This window comes from Coregonus lavaretus (genome assembly GCF_964263955.1).
Source record: "Coregonus lavaretus genome assembly, chromosome: 38".
Classification (NCBI taxonomy): domain Eukaryota; kingdom Metazoa; phylum Chordata; class Actinopteri; order Salmoniformes; family Salmonidae; genus Coregonus; species Coregonus lavaretus.
In genome coordinates, this window is record NC_140025.1 from 5,251,561 (window position 1) to 5,272,685 (window position 21,125).

Below are 21,125 nucleotides of genomic sequence, written 5' to 3' on the forward strand. Positions count from 1 at the left end.
CCTGCTGCAGTGTGTGCAAACCTGGTCAAGACCTACAGGAAACGTATGTTTCAAACAAAGGTTTCTGTACCAAATATTAAGTTCTGCTTTTCTGATGTATCAAATACTTATGTCATGCAATAAAATGCAAATTAATTACTTAAAAATCATACAATGTGATTTTCTGGATTTTTGTTTTAGATTCCGTCTCTCACAGTTGAAGTGTACCTATGATAAAATTTACAGACCTCTACATGCTTTGTAAGTAGGAAAACCTGCAAAATCGGCAGTGTATCAAATACTTGTTCTCCCCACTGTACATACATGTACACTGTACAACTGTATAACACAAAGCATTGTCATAATAGCAGTTGGAGGTTAGTGAGAGGCTGCGTTTACATAGGCAGCCCAATTCTGATATTTCTTTCAATTGACAAAAGATCTGATTCGATTGGTCAAAAGACCAATTATTGGCAAACGATCTGATTTGATTAGTCAAAAGACCAATTAGTGGCAAAAGATTTGGGCTGCCTGTGTAAATGCAGCCAGAATGTCTCTACTCCACCTAAGTTAGTTTTGCAGACGAAGCCCAGTCTCTCAGTGCACTGACAGAGAAGCCACATCCCATCAGACACCCTGGTGGACACACAGGTGTCTGCTGTCAGCAGGCTGGGGTCTGGGGCCTGGAAGTTCCAGTTGGAGTAGTCCATAGGAGAACCATCGAACCATGCCATGGAGTCCGCTAAATTGGACCAGACAAACGAAGTTGTGAATTGGTTCATTTGACCCCTCTCCTTCCCCCTGCAACTCTGCCCCAGGTCATGGTGTTTTCAATCAACTCAGCAGGTAAAACACTAAGTAAATAAATAGTATCAAAATACTACTTTAAAAATTAGAAATTCATTATGTTACTAAACCTATTAAGCTGTGTCTTATCCCAGTTCTGTCCGAAGCACTGTCTTTTGCCAGCATTTGGTTTATACTGTACGCCAAGGCTGTTTATTTTGACGAAAAGAGAGGAAACTTGGGGGAAGCGTGTGCTTACTGTCAGTGTTGAAGAACATCCCCAGCCAGATGATTTGATGTGGGAAGCCATACGACCACAGCTGCTCCAGGACGAACCTGTTTTCCGTCTCTGTCTCTATGGTCAGGACATCTGATGTGTTTGCTGGAAGACGGAAAAACCCACCAAACCTTCATTATTATATGTTTATTACAAAGCATAAAGAAGGCAATACTCTGTGAATGTTTTGCACCCTCAGATCTATAGCTACAGTACAGTATTAACTAATAGAATGGAGCTAATACATGGATCCCATAGGGGGAGCTCTCACCAAACATTACATTTTGGACAATTACAACAGGGAGTCATCACAAGGAAATTCCCATAGACAGAGATCCATAAAATCCTTGATCCATCCTAGCATGAGACCTAATTGGCTCCATGGTGTACTGGAGACCTACCACAGTAGGATGAAGTTGCTGAAGTTAGGAAAGTTTAGCAATTTCTTATTATGGATTAAGGTTAGAATTTGTACAGGGGAATCTGATCCTAAATCTGTGCTTGAGGGCAACATCTGCCCAGAATTCCTGTACCTTTGTGTCTGCAGTGCTCTCTGGCCTCATCCAGGGTCAGTCTCTGGACTACAGGCTCAAAGCTGTAGCAGCTGGCTCCAAACCTCACCCACGTCGATGGACACACAACCTCATAGGTGGTGAATGCATTACTCTCTATGGGAGAAAATGATGAAAAGCAGTATTGTGCATTTGAAACTCTTGAGGAGGGACTAACAGCACAGTAAGCTTTAGTAGCCACTGCTTTATAATATGCTAGGACCTAGGCCATACTCACTAGGTGGTGGGACATGACACAGGGCTCCCTGGAGCGGCATCTCACAGTCGGCCCTCCTCCAGCCCCCGGTGACGTCCATGTACACACAGTCCCCCAGGATGAAATCATCATCATCGGCCGCGTCCCAGTGGGTGAAGACCGTGTCACTGCCATCAGACCACTGGTAGTTGATCCCATCCTGTAGGGGCGTACAGTCACAGGCAGGAAGGGGGTCACACACACTCTTAAGGTGAGCCTACGTTGCTAAGGCGGGTTGCTAAGGGAGAGGACGGGGTTGTAGGTCATGTTATGCAACGGAGCAGGAAGAGTAGAGTGTAGCAGGCAATGTTAAAAGGTTTGGCTTGGGGGAAGTGTGGTGTCTATATACCAATGTGTGTGTGTGTGTGTGTGCGTGCATTGTGTAGAACAAAGTGAATCAATTCTCTCCTTTCCTGTCCTCATTCCATATTTCACGAGTAAGACATTCCTTGAGCCTCTGGGATTCTTCGATCCACATGTTGTGAGTGGTTTAGAATTCCTCCCAGCCGGGCCGGCAGATGAGAAAAACAACTCCCATACTGTGTGAGTGAAGCACAAAACTGCGCCCAAAATGGCACCCTATTCCCTACATAGTGCACTACTTTTGACCAGAGCCCTATCAGCCCTGGACAAAAGTAGTGAACTATAAAGGGAATAGGGTGCCATTTGGGACACAAACATAGTTATGCACGGGCTGTGGGCCAGAAGGAAAGCTCTGGGAAGCACACTGGACAACTGCAGTAATGGGATAAGTTACATCTATAAGCCAGTGTGATAAATATCTCTGTTTGTCACAGGATATCAGCTATAAGCCATATATTGGTATATAAACACCAAACATATTCATATAAGAGTTGTAGAAATGTGAATGCGTGTATGTGAATAGAAAGTGCCCAAATGGGACTTAGTAGGCCTACTTCTGATTTGAGGAGATCAGATACATTTGGTTATGATATGGTGCAAACATGCTGTGAATAATTACAAAGATGAAATCACCATGCTTCGAAAGAATGACATGGACTGGAGAGGGAGAAAGCGAAAGCATCAGAGTAAACAGACTGTCAGATGCACATGGTCTCAGGCATTTCTGTATTTTCAACATGACTTCATTGTGGCCATGCTGTTTATAAAAGACCTCTAGCTAGTGCGCTTAGCTGTTTCCTTGTTTCTACTATACACACTCCTAACATCATCAAAGGTCAATTCATGCCACCAACTTCAACATGCTTGTTAATGAGCATTATCTACACACACACACACACACACACACACACACACACACACACACACACACACTTCACACTCAGCCCAGGCAGGTAGCAGTACTCAGCAGTCTAGTATAATACCTACGTCTTGACTATACAGTCCAATCCAGTGGGGGAATGCCAATCTATTGACAAGGACAGTAAGGAACGCCTGGTGGAAGGGGTCGGTAACGCTCACTAGCTCAGACTCAGACTCTAAGCACATATGCAGCGCCTCGTACCAGCTCATGTTGCCACGGACAACCCTGTAGCTGCGGTTCTTGTACTCAATATTGTCAGGGAGAGGGTGGAGGTAGGAGTGGGATGGGGGTTTAGTTGCGTCTGTTGCAGGGAAAGAGAGAGGGAGGGGGGGGAGAGGAAAAGATAAGAGAGATTGTTTCAGGAGGAAGTAAGGGCATCGATTTGTCACAAAATCAACAGAAACACTAATTTCTTTGTTCAACAATTCCACAAAATAGGAAGCTATAACCAAAAACAACAGTTTAATTGATGAGGTAATACAGACATGATTGGTAATATCTCAGCTCTGTGCTCTGAAAATAGGCCCCAATGTGTCAATGAGAGCCTGAATGAGGGTGAGTGCGTGACACAGAATGCATGCAGACAGAGGGGAGTCCTACCTTGGGGTCTCTGACAGACAAAGCCATACCCACTCTCTGTGCACTTTTCATCGAACCACTTCCCTGTCAGGTGGAAGTTGTGGTTGTTGGAGAGCACCGTGCACAGAGGATCGTCCCCGCCCAGGGGCCCGCTCAGCCACTCATCCTGCAGAGGAGGGGCGCCCACGTGCACACACACACACACACACACACACACACATAAAGGCACACACACACACACAGAAAGGCACACACAGACACACACACACATAGACAAACACACAACACCCCCCCCACCCTAATCAATACACTATACAGAGAACATCCCCAAAGCACAAAGACAATGTCAATATTTGATGTTGCATTTAACCTACAATCTCCCTAGAGGAGGTCTTACCGTCAGAGGGTTCTTGGGTTCTACAGGGGACCAGTTGGTGTAGCTGACAGGTTTCCCATTGGTCCATTTCATGGTGTCCTCATCCCGTAGACCAATCCAAATGCCCATTGTCCCGCCCTGGAGCAGCATGGTGATGTACGCTTGCTCGATCTCGTCTTCGATGGCGACCAGCGTGCCTTGGAAAGAGGAGCAGATAGACTGGGCGTCTCTCCAGCTTTTCCCCTCCTCAGAACTGTTAGGGAGGTGCAGCAGGAGACACTGCCAGAATACACATAAAACACAGGACAGAAATTTAGCAAGGTTTTGGTATAGTTCCTAGATCAGTGAGTTTTTTCCTTGTACGGTCAGATGGCCAAGAGAAACTGAAATCAAATCAAATGTTATTGGTCACATGCGCCGAATACAACAGGTGTAGACTTTACAGTGAAATGCTTACTTACAGTTGTGGTCAAAAGTTTTGAGAATGACACAAGTATTGGTCTTCACAAAGTTTGCTGCTTCAGTGTTTTTAGATATTTTTGTCAGATGTTACTATGGTATACAAAAGTATAATTACAAGCATTCCATAAGTGTCAAAGGCTTTTATTGACAATTACATTAAGTTTATGCAAAGAGTCAATATTTGCAGTGTTGACCCTTCTTTTTCAAGACCTCTGCAATCCGCCCTGGCATGCTGTCAATTAACTCCTGGGCCACATCCTGACTGATTGCAGCCCATTCTTGCATAATCAATGCTTGGAGTTTGTCAGAATTTGTGGATTTTTGTTTGTCCACCCACCTCTTGAGGATTGACCACAATTTCTCAATGGGATTAAGGTCTGGGGAGTTTCCTGGCCATGGACCCAAAATGTAGATGTTTTGTTCCCCGAGCCACTTAGTTATCACTTTTGCCTTATGGCAAGGTGGTCCATCATGCTGGAAAAGGCATTGTTCGTCACCAAACTGTTCTTGGATGGTTAGGAGAAGTTGCTCTCGGAGGATGTGTTGGTACCATTCTTTATTAATGGCTGTGTTCTTAGGCAAAATTGTGAGTGAGTCCACTCCCTTGGTTGAGAAGCAACCCCACACATGAATGGTCTCAGGATGCTTTACTGTTGGCATGACACAGGACTGATGGTAGCGCTCACCTTGTCTTCTCCGGACAAACTTTTTTCCGGATGCCCCAAACAATAGGAAAGGGGATTCATCAGAGAAAATGACTTTACCCTTGTCCGATCCCTGCACCTTTTGCAGAATATCAGTCTGTCCCTGATGTTTTTCCTGGAGAGAAGTGGCCTCCTCGCTGCCCTTCTTGACACCAGGCCATCCTCCAAAGGTCTTCCCCTCACTGTGCATGCAGATGCACTCACACCTGCCTGCTGCCATTCCTGAGCAAGCTCTGCACTGGTGGTGCCCCGATCCCGCAGCTGAATCAGCTTTAGGAGACGCCCTGGCGCTTGCTGGACTTTCTTGGGCGCCCTGAAGCCTTCTTCACAACAATTGAACCTCTCTCCTTGAAGTTCTTGATGATCCGATAAATGGTTGATTTAGGTGCAATCTTACTAGCAGCAATATCCTTGCCTGTGAAGTCCTTTTTGTGCAAAGCAATGATGACGGCACGTGTTTCCTTTCAGGTAACCATGGTTAACAGAGGAAGAACAATGATTTCAAGCACCACCCTCCTTTTAAAGCTTCCAGTCTGTTATTCTAACTCAATCAGCATGACAGAGTGATCTCCAGCCTTGTCCTCGTTAACACTCTCACCTGTGTTAACGAGAGAATCACTGACATGATGTCAGCTGGTCCTTTTGTGGCAGGGCTGAAATGCAGTGGAAATGTTTTTTGGGGATTAAGTTCATTTTCATGACAAATAGGGACTTTGCAATTAATTGCAATTCATCTGATCACTCTTCACAACATTCTGGAGTATATGCAAATTGCCATCATAAAAACTGAGGCAGCAGACCTTGTGAAAATTTATATTTGTGTCATTCTCAAAACGTTTGACCACGACTGTACATTCCCAACAAGGCAGAGTTAAAAAGTAAGACATATTTGCTAAAAAAGGAAATAGTAACACAATCAAAAGAATAACGAGGCTATATACAAGGAGTACTGTTACTGAGTCAATGTGCAGGGGTACGAGGTAGTTGAGGTAATTGAGGTAATACAGTATGTACATGTAGGAAGGGGTAAAAGTGACTAGGCAATCAGGATATATAATAATGGGTACTAAACTATACACACTTCCATTTAAGCCCTACTATGCAGAAGCTTTTAAATGAATCAAAGGATGGGAGAGGAGGTAAACCTTGTGTCCAAAGTAGAGCCATCTCTCTGGACAGCCTCCGATGTAGTGAGGCTCTCTGGGAATCTCCACCACGGACACGGTCCGGCGCTTACATACGTGAGCGTGGAGACCGCCACACTCACCCGCCGACCACTGACCTGTTGGTCAAAACACGTCAAAGAGGACTCGGTCATGGTGTTTTTTGTGTGTGTGTGTGTGTGTGTGTGTGTGCCTGTGTGCTCACCTGAAAGAGAGGACATTGTCACACACTGTTTCTGTTTCACTGGGGCATCATGGGAGCTTCCTTCTGCCCAATTCTGATAATCCACAGGGGACTCATCACTCCAACTGCACACACGCACGCACACACACACACATACGCAAACACACACAAACACACACACACACACACTCCTATTACACCCCCTCACACGAAATAAACAGCATTATCCATTAAGTGTGAGGTAAAATAGAGCATTCAATAAACTCAAAAGCCCCACTTACCTGAACTCTTCCCTCACCAGGTCTGTGGACAGCCCTATCCACCAGTCAGTTGACCCCAGAGAGAGCTGAGAACCGAGAGAAGAAAATAAATGCTTAGCTCACTCATTCAAGACCTATTATCCTCCTCCTCCTGCATTCTGCCCTCGCTCCAGTGAAGGATCAGCCATTCAGCCTCTTTCACGCCACGAGAGCCCATTCAACCCCTCTCCTTGGCCTTGGCCTCATTCAACCCCTCTCTTTGGCCTTGGCCCCAGCCTCTGCTGTTTTATCCACAGCTCCGTCCTTTTTATAGCCTTCAAAAGCCTCTCCACCAGAGGGCCCTTCGGTTTGATCCAAGACGCTGTGCTGTGGTGAAACAAGGCCCTTTATTTGGTTCCTGTATGCGAGGGCACTCGTGCGAACTCGTCGGCGTGTGTTTGTATGTGTGTGTAAGAGAATGAGTGTGTGAGGGCACTTGTGTGTGAACTGTGAATTTACAGGCGCGTGTGGGAATGAGGGCGTTCGCGTGTGAATGTGTCGGCTAGTGTGTGTGAACTCGTGTGTGTGTGTGTGTGTGTGTATGTGTGTGTATGATTGTGTCGGCTCGTGTGTGTCTGAATGTGTGTGTGTGTAAGTGTGTGTGAATTTGTGTCGGCACGTGTGTGTGTGTGTCGGCCCGTGTGTTAGTGTGTGTGTGTGTGTGTACAGACCCTCCCCATGCGCTCTCTGATGAATCGGAGCTCCTCTTTAGAGTGGACAGACAGCAGGTGGGCTCCCATCATCATACAGGCCAGGTTTACATCCTCCCAGGGAAAAGGCTGCTTGGCCAACAGATACTCTGCTGCTCTGTAGAACACCCAGGGCTCATTCTCTACAGGACAGAGGAACTGCAATTTATATCACAAATAAGCATATCAATAAATGAATAAAAACTCAATAAAATACATAAGAAATATCAAATATAATAAAATACATACACATGAATAAATGTACTTACGGTTATTATACCAGTAGGGTTTGTTCAGCTCCATACCTACGAGACATATAAGACAGAAACTCTTATTGATAAACCTATACAATCTATACGGATAAATCAACAAGCAATTTTTATAATAATAATAAAAATACATTGGATTCAAAGCAACTTCTTTTTTTAAACAAGGACACTGTACAGCAAAAAGCAATAAAAAAAGGATGTTTTCAAAACGTTCATCCAGTCATACAGTACCTCTGGGAACCTTGCAGATCCACTCGTGCTTGGTGTCACAGGGCTGTGGCAGGAGGGCGTTGGTCAGGTCACTGTACACAGCACAGTTATGTCTGTCATCCTCCTGGTTCTTATCCTCGATGAAGGAGGACACCACAGGGGTCCCGTCAGACCACCCCCAAGCTCCTGCTGACTGGGGGTCTCTCTTATTCAAGCCCACCCAGAACCAACGACCCTCTGTTCTGAAAAAGAGGAAGGAGTAGAGTAGAGAGAGAGAGAGGGAATAGATTTGACATAATGAATAAAAGTCATCCACAATCACAGGTAAAACTGCATTTCCTGAAGAAAATGTGTGTGCTTGATTCCCTGGGACAACACAATATTATAAAAAGGCAAAAACAGGGGTGTAGGCGATAGAGCACACTTTTAACTTTTGACAAATGAACAGTAGTGATGTTGGACTAGGTGGCACTAACTAACCCATCAAACATGGAGTGGAGGAGTCCTTTGACGAAGACCTGCTCCTCGTAGTGGTGGAAGCTGGCCAGCTGAGCTCCTAGAGCCTGGCAGAAGAAGTCAGCGTCTTCCCACGACCTCTTCATCAGGACCTTCTCACTGTGGAACGCCTGAGGACCACAGTCAACAATGACACTACGTCGCCTTGACTACAGCATCTCCTTATCTGCATTGGTTTTCAAGTGACAGCTAATGGGACAACCTCTATTATTTAGAGAATTACAGTGATCATGTCATACTCTCTCAGAGTGGTAGCATAAGCATTACTTTTCACAATGAGTTAATAACTGAGGAAGACAGGAGAAATACAGGAAAATAGATAAAGGAGAAGAGACAGAACAGAGGGGGGAGAAGAGGAGGAAAGGCAGCTGACCTTGTAACAGTGGAGCAGGCCGGTGTGTGATTCCCAGCCCGGAGGGCAGGGGGCATAAGCGTCAATATGGATTGCAGGCAACAGGACCTCCTGGTAACCACTGATGCTCTGTTTACACACTGACAACGCCTTCTGGGATTTGCAGTCCTTCACTTCCCAGTGACCCAAGGCCTGGCCACCTGTCATAGCCACACAGCCACCTGCACTGACTAGAGAAGGGAGGAGAGAGAGAGGGAGAGAGAGAGAGAGAGAGAGAGCGAGAGAGAGAGAGAGAGAGAGAGAGAGAGAGAGAGAGAGAGAGAGAGAGAGAGAGAGAGAGAGAGAGAGAGAGAGAGAGAGAGAGAGAGAGAGAGAGACTGTGAGCTGTGATTGATTAACTAAATGATTGGATTTCTACTTCAAAGTTGTCCTGCCATTTCACCATAGCAACAGCATGATTTATGATGCTCTCATCCTGACTGAAGGAAGCTGAGATTGTGAAACCTAAATTACACTTGAACTCATTAATCATAGCCTGCATCCGAAATGGCACTCTATTTGGCTATTCCCTTCAAAGTGCACTACTAAAGTAGAGCACTGCATAGGGAATAGGATGCCATTTGGGACGAAGCCACAGTGTGAAGTGAAGTGAAGGAGGGGGGGTTGAATGAAGGACAGTAGACAGCAGACACATCCACCTGGGGCTAAACTAACCCACAACTATGTCTGTCTTTCTGTCTGTCTGTCTGTTCTGTCTCAGCCCTATTGTTTGCTATCTAAGTGGAGCTGGTCTGTGTCATCGAGACTACATGCCAGTGGGGAAGAGAAGGAAGACTGTTGACAGTGGAGTGGTCTGGAAAAACATGTGAATAGAGGGAACAACATAGTTGTCATATACTGTATCACTCAATCCACTACGACAAAACAGTATAGTTTACCAGGGAGACTATTGTTTATTGACATAGAGTAGGTTGAAGTTTGTCCCTATCCACTGATCCAGGGTCAGATATTTTTTCATTACCCTTCTGATAGCCGTTAGGATACATTGTTGGGTAATCTGACCCTGGATCTGTGGTTAAGGGGCAACTTCTACCTGGAACATAGAGTATAGGATGCTACAGCCCACCCCACCACGTCTCCCTTCCCTACCTGGCTGATGCCTGTTCCAGTTGGTATACAGCAGCGGTAGGGTGGATCCGTTGTGTCCTCCCAGCCAGCTGTACTCTCCATGGTTACCCTGGTCCTGTAGGGCCGTCCAGTAATATATACTACCATTGGCTCCCATCTCACTCACCAGGCTGTTCAGAAAGGCCTGCTCAAACCTGCCACGGAGAGAAATCAACAATAATTCATAAGAATGTATTCTTGCCACTATGAAATATGGGAGTTCCCATTTGAGGTGCAGTGTGTAAGAAATGATTAAGATGAGAAGTCTGAATCAGAAATCAGACCTGTTTTCCACTGTGACCAGAGGAGCCTTGCAGTAGTAACCCTTGACAGCGTCTTCATAGCTCTGCTCGTGGCTCGTCACCATGTAGCAAGAGTGGCCCTTCCGCTTCCAACCCTGTGGGGAAGACATACAGATGTAGGGTCTTAATTTGAGCCAGTTTGCTACAGCAAGAAAATAATCCTGAACAGCAGCAGGACATTTGAATTATTATGTGGATTATAATTAATGGACATTTTTTGTAGGGGTTGATACATTTTTTGTTACGGCAAGTTAAGTCTGATATTGGAAATTAAAAACTTTAGAAACCTTTTAAAACCTCGAATACACTACAAGTTAGCATTTCCTGCTGTTCAAGAAAATTCTAAAGAACAAAAGAGTGATCAAATTAAGATCCTACATCTGTAGCTCAGTTAGATTAAACAAATAGAGAACGTTTAACTTTATATGACTGGATTCTTCTACTGCAGACACCATCCAAGAGTGAGAGCAGCCAAGACAATGCGCTGAATATACTGCAGGTTCACACATTACTCCATGTCTATACACACAGACACCTGAAAAGAGTTTGGGCCGGTGTACAAGAATAGCAACAAGCTCAGCAGAGCAGGCCAAGCTGACTGGATTGTGTTACACTCCAAACATTCTGGCAGTAAGAGCCGCATAGTTTGGAATTAGCAGTAGACTGGAGTGGCTAATACAAGCAAACACACGTGGAGGATTGGGGTTAGGGGAATGGGGAGGGTGGGGGGTTAGGGCTATGACTGGGCCCATCTGTTAGGACTGGAGGGGGCTTGGGGGGGACTTTTGGGGAGGGTCTTAGGGACAGGAAGTAGTGGTGTTTTGACAAGTCTCCTACATTTCACCCCCACCTCACCATACACACTTGAGGACCAATGGCAGCCAACACGTGCGTGTGGAAGGAATGTACACCAGTGCCTCCGCGATGGAAGAGATTCTCTCTTTCTGTTGTCAAATCCCTTTCCAACTGAAGGCCGTTTTTCAATGAACATAGCTAGGGTGATTGTGTGAATTTTACAACATGGCCTGAAAACAATCAAACACAGTCCCTGAAAGAAGTCTTTATTCTGTGAAGTCCCCATTTATTTATTTATTTATACTTCTTAGTTAGTGTCTGTGTCCATTGATAGTACTCTTCTAGGACCATTTCCTGTCCATTTTAGGACATGGTGAAACAGTGAAACAGCCCTTATGAGTCAATCTGCTTATGTCCTCGTAAACAGTGACAGCTCCACATGACAGTCAGACAATACGTCATCTGGCTGTTGAATCAGCTCATTGTACTGAATGCAGAGCAGACTCTCCCTAACTCAGGATCTGAACCCAACCAGGCTCTTTTACTGTAATGGTAATGCAGGTCTGGATATGTAGAATGGCACTATTCTGACAACACTGCTCAATGTCAGCAGTTTGCACGCCACAGAACCTCTGTCTGACAAAGGATGTATCGAATCAACACTGCATGGTGCCATGAAATAAGTTGTTATGGAAACAGTTCGGTTTAGATTGATGTAGATAAGAGCAGTTTTGCATTCTTCTGCTCAGGGCTAGGACACATGCAGCGATGATATCTTGTAGGGTTTCTCATCAGATCATCTATGTGTGTGTGTATGTGTGTGTGTGTGTGTATGAGGCTACCTCAGGACAGCTCTCGTCCCATGCTCCAGTGGGGTGTAGGGGCAGAAGGCCAGGTCTCCTACACACTGCAGGGAGCTTCTCATCGCATGGTGCCAACAGCCAGTTCCCCTCCTAGGACGGACACACACACACACACACATTTGAGTAATTTACTATATGAATTCAAATAAAGACGACGAACCAACCACAAACTGTAATCATCAAAGTCAAAAGGATTCAGTTGACCGTACCTTTATGTCAGTCTTGGCACAGAGCTGACTGTTACTATGGGTAGGCTGGTGCTTGTGCCAGAGAGTGAGGTCGACCGGGGAGCCGTCTGACCACTCTACAACTGAAGACGATAGCTTCTTTATCAGGCCGATCCACACCTCTGAGCCAGACAATGAGACTAGAGTACACACAGACATGTAAATATACATACATACAGTGGCTTGTGGAAATATTCACCCCCCCTTGGCATTTTTCCTATTTTGTTGCCTTACAACCTGGAATTAAAATTTTGGGGGGGTTTGTATCATTTGATTTACACAACATGCCTACCACTTTGAATATATAATAAAATATTTTTTTATTGTGAAACAAACAAGAAATAAGACAAAAAAACAGAAAACTTGAGCGTGCATAACTATTCACCCCCCCCAAAGTCAATACTTTGTAGCAATTACAGCTGCAAGTATCTTGGGGTATGTCTCTATAACCTTGGCACATCTAGCCACTGGGAATTTTGCCCATCCTTCAATGCAAAACTGCTCCAGCTCCTTCAAGTTGGATGGGTTCTGCTGGTGTACAGCAATCTTTAAGTCATACCACAGATTCTCAATTGGATTGAGGTCTGGGCTTTGACGAGGCCATTCCAAGACATTTAAATGTTTCCCCTTAAACCACTCAAGTGTTGCTTTAGCAGTATGCTTAGGGTCATTGTCCTGCTGGAAGGTGAACCTCTGTCCCAGTCTCAAATCTCTGGAATACTGAAACAGATTTCCCTCAAGAATTTCCCTGTATTCCTTCAATTCTGACCAATTTTCCAGTCCCTGCCGATGCAAAACATCCCCACAGCATGAAGCTGCCACCACCATCCTTCACTGTGGGGATGGTGTTCTCTGGGTAATGAGAGGTGTTGGGTTTGCGCCAGACATAGCGTTTTCCTTGACGGCCAAAAAGCTCAATTTTAGTCTCATCTGACCAGAGTACCTTCTTACATATATTTGGGGAGTCTCCCACATGCCTTTTGGCAAACACCAAACGTGTTTGCTTATTTTTTTCTTTAAGCAATGGCTTTTATCTGGCCACTATTCCGTAAAGACCAGCTCTGTGGAGTGTACGGCTTAAAGTGTTCCTATGGACAGATACTCCAATCTCCGCTGTGGAGCTTTTCAGCTCCTTCAGGGTTATCTTTGGTCGCTTTGTTGCCTCTCTGATTAATTCCCTCCTTGCCTGGTCTGTGAGTTATGGTGGGCGGCCCTCTCTTGGCAGGTTTGTTGTGGTGCCATATTCTTTCCATTTTCTAATAATGGATTTAATGGTGCTCCGTGGGATGTTCAAAGTTTTGGATATTTTTTTATAACCCAACCCTGATCTGTACTTCTCCACAACTTTGTCCCTGACCTGTTTGGAGAGCTCCTTGGTCTTCATGGTGCTGCTTTTTTGATGGTGCCCCTTGCTTAGTGGTGTTGCAGACTCTGGGGCCTTTCAGAACAGGTGTATATATACTGAGATCATATGACAGATCATGTGACACTTAGATTGCACACAGGTGGACTATATTTAACTAATTATGTGACTTCTGAAGGTAATTGGTTGCACCAGATTTTATTTAGGGGCTTCATAGCAAAGGGGGTGAATACATATGCACGCACCACTTCTCCGTTATTTATTTTGTATACTTTTTTGAAACAAGTTATTTTTTTCATTTCACTTCACCAATTTGGACTATTCTGTGTATGTCCATTACATGAAATCCAAATAAAAAATCAATTTAAATTACAGGTTGTAATGCAACAAAATAGGAAAAATGCCACTTTTGCAAGGCATTGTACATACACACACACACACACACACACAGCATACTTAGTTTATTTGTCAACATTTAAAAAACAACCACATAAAAGACATTACCCTCCCATGACCCTTTATGATGTCCACACTATCCCAGAACATAGAAGACACTATACACCACATAAAGTAACTAACATCCATACTAGACTATAGAACCCCAGATCCAGACTCACCGTTAGCTAGCAGGTCCAGTAGCAGCTCTACCTCAGATAGAGAGTGTAGGCTGGTGAGGTTGGCCCCTACGGAGTCACAGGCAGTGGAGCAGTCCTTCCAGCTCCCTGCCTCAGCCTCTGCCAGGGCCTTGTAGCAGTAACGGTTGTGGGCCAGCCAGCCCTCGGAACACACCGTGCGGTAGTACTGCCAGTTATCTGGGGGCGGGTAATGGAGGAAAAAGGATGAGAGGTAACGGTCCAATTCAGCACAAAAACATTAGCACCTGTCATTCTAAGATTTAGGGGTAAAGAGAGAAAATGTCAGAGCATTGTCACTCTTCCAAGAGTCGTTCATCACTCTGGAGAACAATAAACGAAAGAAAGCCGTAAATCAAAGTTCGGTCCTAGCTGAAAACATTCTCAAATGGAGGTGTACTACTTGAACTTGTCTAATAAGAACGCTCATCATCCATTTTAAAACATTTCCAGTGTCATGCCTACTGAACCATACACAACCTATGTTTTCTGTTATAGCCCTGTTATAGCCTAGCGTGGAAGAATCTGAGGTCAAGAGTTCATGTTCGAGGTGGAACCCAGCTGTTGAGCCCTGTAGCTAGCTGCTAGCTGAAGCTCCTCTCCCATTCTATTGGTAGAATCATTCAAACCGACATTACTCACTGGAGTGACTCAGGAGTTCTATTGCCAATGGAATAAAATAACAAGACTTCTATTGGCACTGGAATAAATAACAAGAACACCATCAGGACAAAACAACCAAGCTGTGCTCAAATGCTGACCTGTTAGAGAAGGTTTTTCAGTACCAATCAACAGTTCTTGTTGGAGAGAACATCGTTTTGGAACATTACAAATGGATAATTCACCAGACGACTCTCGAGCCAGACAGAAACAATTGAGTCATTAGTATCAAACAAAACAAACAGCCAAACGTTGCTCATGTTTATGCAATTTGACCTATTAGAAAGGGCTGTTCAGAACTGCTAACAAGTACTAGTTGGAGACTGTGTATAAGAATATGACAAATGGGATAGCTCACCAAGCCCCAACACTCAAGTACCAAACACAACCAAACTCTGTGCATATGGCCCAAATGGCACCCTATTCCCTACATAATGCACTACTTTTGACCAGAAACCTATGAGCCCTGGTCAAAAGTAGTACACTATATAGGGAATAGAGTGCTATTTGGGACATAGGTATTAATAGTTCCCTAGGCCCTAGAGCCAGACGGACCTTGACCTGGGCTTTTTATCAGTATCTATATGTAATCACTTCCTATAAACCACAATGTAAAGGGGTTACTGTGAATTTGACAGTAGCTTACAGGCAGCTCGTGGCAAGTAAAATTCTGTATTTCATATAACAGTACACCTACTGTAATATAAATACGGTATCAAAGTAAGTACTGTGTAATAACACACAGTACAATACCTTAACATTTACTGTATTATACTGTAAAAAAAGTCAATGCTACCATAATCGGAATGAATTAATGAATGGATGAATGAATGAAATGTCACAGTATTTTACATTAGCAAGCAGGTTGGCCGCTAGGTAAAGTGTTTACACATTACAGTATATTAATTAATATTTGGTGTTTTATATCACTTGCACTTCTAGTGGCCTTAACAAAGGCTTCCAAACTGGCAACGACTACAGGGCAGAACAGACCAAGAAGACAAGGTTTAAGACTTGCTGCCACTCCATTCTGTCCCCTACAGTATACATATTGATGGGGCACTATAACCACATAGGAGTTAAACTGCTACAGCATTCTCACTCACAGGTGCAACAAATATAGCCTATTACAAGGCACCCCTCAAAATATGTTAATTAGCCAGAAACAACAATACCATGCACCCACTAGTGGTCAAAAGGTTTTTTGTGCTCCAAATATTAGGTACGGTACTGTATTCTGTGGGTTGGAATTACAGTACCATTCGAAATACAGCAATTGTATGCCCCGCCCACAACATTTTCCCACAACGCACCATCATTTACAGTATGTTGCAGTAAAACATTTCAGAGTATTTTACTGTTGAAAATACACCAAATGACCATATAATTTACAGTTTTCCATTACAGATTATTAATAATTTCTTGTAGTACAATGGCTGAGCACTAGGACAACAATAGCCTGAGCCCAGTCTGTTTGTGCTATCATGCCAACTCTTTGTCACTCATTGTCATGACAAACACTGTTTTTGCACAAACAGATATGGGACCAGGTTAGGGCCACAATAACAAACATATAGGGCCATTGATGTCTTACCTAGAGGCTCAGCTCTCCTGGTGTCATTGGGGGTCTTCTTACAGATGTAGGGTAAAGCAGACTCACAGGACAGACTCTGCCACTGGTGCCCCCCCGAGGCTGAGTTATACACCCCACACTGCCTGTTGTCCTGCAGAGGGCTGGATGATAGGCCTGGGAGAGACCAACAGGGGTAGGGGGGAGTTACGGGTAGAAAGAGAGAAACTTTGGCCTAGTTTCAAACACAAATCTCTGGCTCCCACTACTGCTACAGCAAGTACTTCTTGATTCCCAATGCTGAGATCCAAATGGACTGGACCGGTTTGAGCTAAATGGCCAGAAACTCCACTTCAGAGGGCTACATGAAGCTATTACATATTATTGCTAACGCCAATGCTGTTCATTCCGATCTTAAAGGAGGAATCTGTGCCTTGGAGTGGGAGTGAAAAGGTTGGAGCAGCCCAACTCTCTTACCTGAGGTGAAGTTGACCAGGGCTAGAGGAGCTCCATCAGACCACTGCCACCCTGTTCTCTCACTCAGGTGGTTCAGTCCAATCCAAACCATCACCCCCACGTCAGCCAACCGCTCTGAAAGACACAGAAGCACACACATGAACACCACTAACTCTGGGCAAAACATCTTGTCCTTTCTCCAACCTGAATAAGCAAACCTATGAACACAAGTCTGTTTTAATACTGCACCCAAGAGTTTATAGTTTATAGAGTTTATACTGTATGTGTAGCTCAGACCACCCCCCCCCCACCTTGTCTCCTTTCCTGACTAAAAGTTCAAATAAAGTTTTAAATGTTTAAATAGAATTATTAAATATAGTGATAAAATAGTTATAGAGACGAGTTGTCATACCTCTGATGTACCTCTGTTCAGTGAGGTCAGTGATGCTGAGTAGACTTCCTCCCTGGGCCAGGCAGGAGGAGTGGGCCTGGCTCCACGTTAGGATGGTGTAGAGGTTGAACTGGTAACACGCACGGCTCTCCTGGTTCAAGTCCCAGAACGTATCGCAACTCAACTCTGGAGACAGAGACAAATAAATGTTAATATTATCATGGTCGTGTTGTTTCAAAGACATTCGATCAAACCCACACTGTACAACAATACCGTTGTGTGTGTGTGTGTGTGTGTGTGTGTGTGTGTGTGTGTGTGTGTGTGTGTGTGTGTGTGTGTGTGTGTGTGTGTGTGTGTGTGTGCATCACCTTGACTGGGACAGAAGCCCCATTTCTCATCCTGGTCGTATCGACTGGTGGTGGCACACCAGCGATGGTGGTCCTCGCGCCCCTCTGCTGTGCACTCCGAGTACCACTTGTTGTTGTATTTGAATGGCAGGGCACAAGGCATGCCGTGGGCATTACCCAACAGTGTGTGGATCTCTACAGAGAAAAACGTTGTCACTACCACCTTCTTTGGGCTCATTTTCACGGTCATATAGTGAGCCAGTCTATTCGTTTTCTTATGTAAGTGATGATTAGCATTTGCATGGCTGCATTAATATCAAACCAACTGTGTCTCAATGAAACTGTCTGTGTAGAAAGAGGTCAGTCAGTACATGTCACTACTATAATATACTATGTATACTAGTGATGCGAGGGTTGACTCATAACCCGCAGTCTCCAAGGTTATATCCGCGGGGCGGGCGGGTTTAGGGTCATGAAATATTGTGTGGACGAAGGACGGGTGGATGGCAGGCAGGTTGAATAAAGAGAAAACAATGCATAACAAATCCATAAATGTATCATTCTTATGCAATTCATATCTATAGGCTACAATTCGTTTTTTCTTTCATTCGTTTTATCTGGCAGTGCGTAGGCTAGCCTAAGCCTAAGCTTAAACTTTAGGGCCTAACCACAGCGTGCCAAATACACACCAACTGCCAAATGCTTTTTGGAACAATGTCAGAGTTTAATTCAATAAGACAAAAGCTGCGAAATGGAGAGTTCAAATTAAATAGAAGGGAGGGCCAGAACAGTAGTCTAATGTTTGGGAAAGATTTGGTGAAGTGTTAAAAGAGGATTAAAGCAGTGCCGGCTATGTTATGCGTAATGATTGTGAGGCTCTATACAAATTCGAGTCACAAGACAGGGACTTCAAAATGGCATGTCAAGGGAACTGTAGGCTACTGTTCAGATGGGTTAAATGGAATAGTAGCCTAATTGAAATCTGGACACTGACTGTAGGTCTATAATTTCTCATATAGCCTAATAATATTAACTTCTGCAGAATTAATTATTTATTGCAGTAAAATGATACCCCAATAGTTATGGGGGAAAAAATCGATAGTTACATATTATTTTTGACGATATATCGTATCGTAAGCAATATTTTTTGAACATTGAATCGCAATAAAATCACAGTATCGAATCGCAATACATATCGTATCGGCACCTAAGTTTCGGGATAATATTGTATCGTGAGGTCCCTGGCAATTCTCAGCCCTAACACCAAATGTAAACAGGAGTGGAGAAATAAGATTGATTTCATTCAGCATCTTGAGAGAATGAGCGGTTAGGGACCGTCTGTAAAGGTGCTATCTTTATCAGCATAATAAAAGCTGATAGTATTTCAACCACATAGAATATGCATCCAAGACGAACTGAAATCGTATCAAAAACATGTTGGGTCATTTTAACAGCTTTTAATTTTCTTAAAACAGGTCAATTTTGGAGATTTTGCATAGGAAATCTTTCCTGTTCTTTTTTTCTTCTTGTATTTTCTCTCCGGTCCCTAAACGTCTTTGCTGTGCAAGAGAAGCAGAAATGAAAGAGGCTAGAGAAAACAAACTTTATCTATGTCAACTACATTGAAGCATTCATTCTATCGATTTATGACATTATTCTGATGAGCAAGGGTTTATTTAGTCTTCCAGGGCAACAAGTAATGACAGAAGAGAAGCTGCAAGTATCTAATTACAGACAAGTTCGTTGACTGACAAATAGTCTACCAAAATGTAAGGACATTATAAGCAGAAACATATGCCTATCTAAAAAGGCCCATCAAAAATTGTTCCGCCTTCTCTGACTGTACACCGCATTTTCTATATTTGCGGGTTAGGGTCGGGTGCGAGCCTCAGATTTTTTATTTATAATTTATAGTCGGGCGGTTGCAAATGGGTTATTAGCAATTGTGGGCGGGTGCGGGTGAACAAACAGCTGACCCGCCCTCACTAATGTTTACTACTTACCCTCATAAGGATAGGCACATGGCCCCTCCCCCGGTGTAGAGTACCTCCTCCACTGATGATAACTGGCCCTCTTGACCACCACCAGGCGTCCAGCCACGGACAGCTTCAGCTGGGACGCCCCGTACAACGTATTCCCATTGCACCTCCACCACAGGGTCTGGAGGGGTGAGTCACACTCGAAGGTGCCCAGGGGCTGGGTGGCGTCGCTGATGTTCAGGCCCAGACAGAGGCTGCTACCCAGATTGAAGAGGCGGTGGCGAGACACCCACTTCCACAGCATACGGCGGGTGGGTCTCTCACAGCTTTCCAGAACCAGGTTAGAGGAGGAGGAGGAGGAGATGCAGCGCTTCAGCTGGGTACTCTCCATGATGAACAGACCCTTTTCTGGGAATAGAGGGATTGATGGATGGAAAAGTAGGGTAGAGGTGAAGAATAATAGCATCTTCCACTGTAAACTCTACTATGCTGTCTATAGGACACTAATATTGGTGTTTGAGCACTAAAAGGTGCTCTCTTAAGGCTTCTGCATGCTTCGGTTCTGCTGGGCCGAACGAGTGTGCTCGCATACTCCCTTAAAAGACCTTTGCTTGAAAAACAAGAAAAAGTACAGTTTGTCCATCTTGAGAAGCCATAGCCAGTATACACTTCCTCAAAACAGTCAGAATTAATCTAAAATAATAAGATATCTGTCATTAATTTTAACGTTTTTGCCGAGATCTTAGTCGCACAATTTTACATCTCACTAAGATGTTTGGTGCAGTATTTCTCAAGTTAAAAAAATGTGCATGAAAATGAGTAATCTATTGTTGAATGGCAACAAACACTTTATTGAAGAATCCCTACTGTTGACCAATGACTGACGAAGGGGCATAGACTTCGGCTCCGAACTTCGGCTTGCCTCGAGAAAATGTTTTGTCTGCAAGAACAGCCGAAAAAACCCTTGCCGAAGACCAAAACGAATAAAAACGTCACAAAATATCGTCATAATATATGCACGAACTGTTCTGAACTGTTTATTGTTCAGGGCCTATCCATGTCATTCTCCTATTCACATGTCTGAAACAAGTGTGAATGTTTATAGTCTGCTAAAATGTATTATTAGGCCTATGCATAGTAACATTACTATTACAACATTACTACTAGCCTACATTGTCATATCCGATAAACATTTTCAATTCAATGAGACTGGAGACTGGAGGTTAGGTCATCCGACAGGCCTACTCTGTTTTACAAGCACAGCATGTGCCCAACCAAACAACATGTCTTAGCCTGTTTCTCTCTCTGTGTGTGTGTGTGTGTGTGTGTGTGTGTGTGTGTGTGTGTGTGTGTGTGTGTGTCCTCCTGTCATTCCGTTGGCATAATTGTATGACCCCATTTGAGCTCACTCCTGTTTACACCAGGGAAACATGCCC

The 21,125-nt window shown here is 44.2% G+C and overlaps 1 protein-coding gene across 1 annotated transcript in view; it reads right to left on the bottom strand.

Annotated features, from left to right (window-relative positions):
• Positions 1–21,125, bottom strand: part of LOC311112486 (lymphocyte antigen 75-like) — a gene marked incomplete at its 5' end in the record, with an annotated part of 61,214 nt that overhangs the window by 39,391 nt on the left and 698 nt on the right. Inside the window, 25 exons of the mRNA XM_084155621.1 lie at positions 545–721; positions 1,025–1,147; positions 1,576–1,710; positions 1,832–2,009; positions 3,293–3,435; positions 3,735–3,879; positions 4,111–4,368; positions 6,401–6,537; positions 6,624–6,727; positions 6,884–6,948; positions 7,573–7,733; positions 7,860–7,895; positions 8,091–8,311; positions 8,550–8,695; positions 8,959–9,167; positions 10,087–10,259; positions 10,389–10,501; positions 12,044–12,154; positions 12,274–12,431; positions 14,272–14,466; positions 16,541–16,693; positions 16,994–17,107; positions 17,385–17,549; positions 17,732–17,905; positions 19,714–20,097. Coding sequence (XP_084011747.1) covers positions 545–721; positions 1,025–1,147; positions 1,576–1,710; positions 1,832–2,009; positions 3,293–3,435; positions 3,735–3,879; positions 4,111–4,368; positions 6,401–6,537; positions 6,624–6,727; positions 6,884–6,948; positions 7,573–7,733; positions 7,860–7,895; positions 8,091–8,311; positions 8,550–8,695; positions 8,959–9,167; positions 10,087–10,259; positions 10,389–10,501; positions 12,044–12,154; positions 12,274–12,431; positions 14,272–14,466; positions 16,541–16,693; positions 16,994–17,107; positions 17,385–17,549; positions 17,732–17,905; positions 19,714–20,097 — 3,978 coding nt within the window. The remainder of the gene's footprint in view (positions 1–544; positions 722–1,024; positions 1,148–1,575; positions 1,711–1,831; positions 2,010–3,292; positions 3,436–3,734; positions 3,880–4,110; positions 4,369–6,400; positions 6,538–6,623; positions 6,728–6,883; positions 6,949–7,572; positions 7,734–7,859; positions 7,896–8,090; positions 8,312–8,549; positions 8,696–8,958; positions 9,168–10,086; positions 10,260–10,388; positions 10,502–12,043; positions 12,155–12,273; positions 12,432–14,271; positions 14,467–16,540; positions 16,694–16,993; positions 17,108–17,384; positions 17,550–17,731; positions 17,906–19,713; positions 20,098–21,125) is intronic.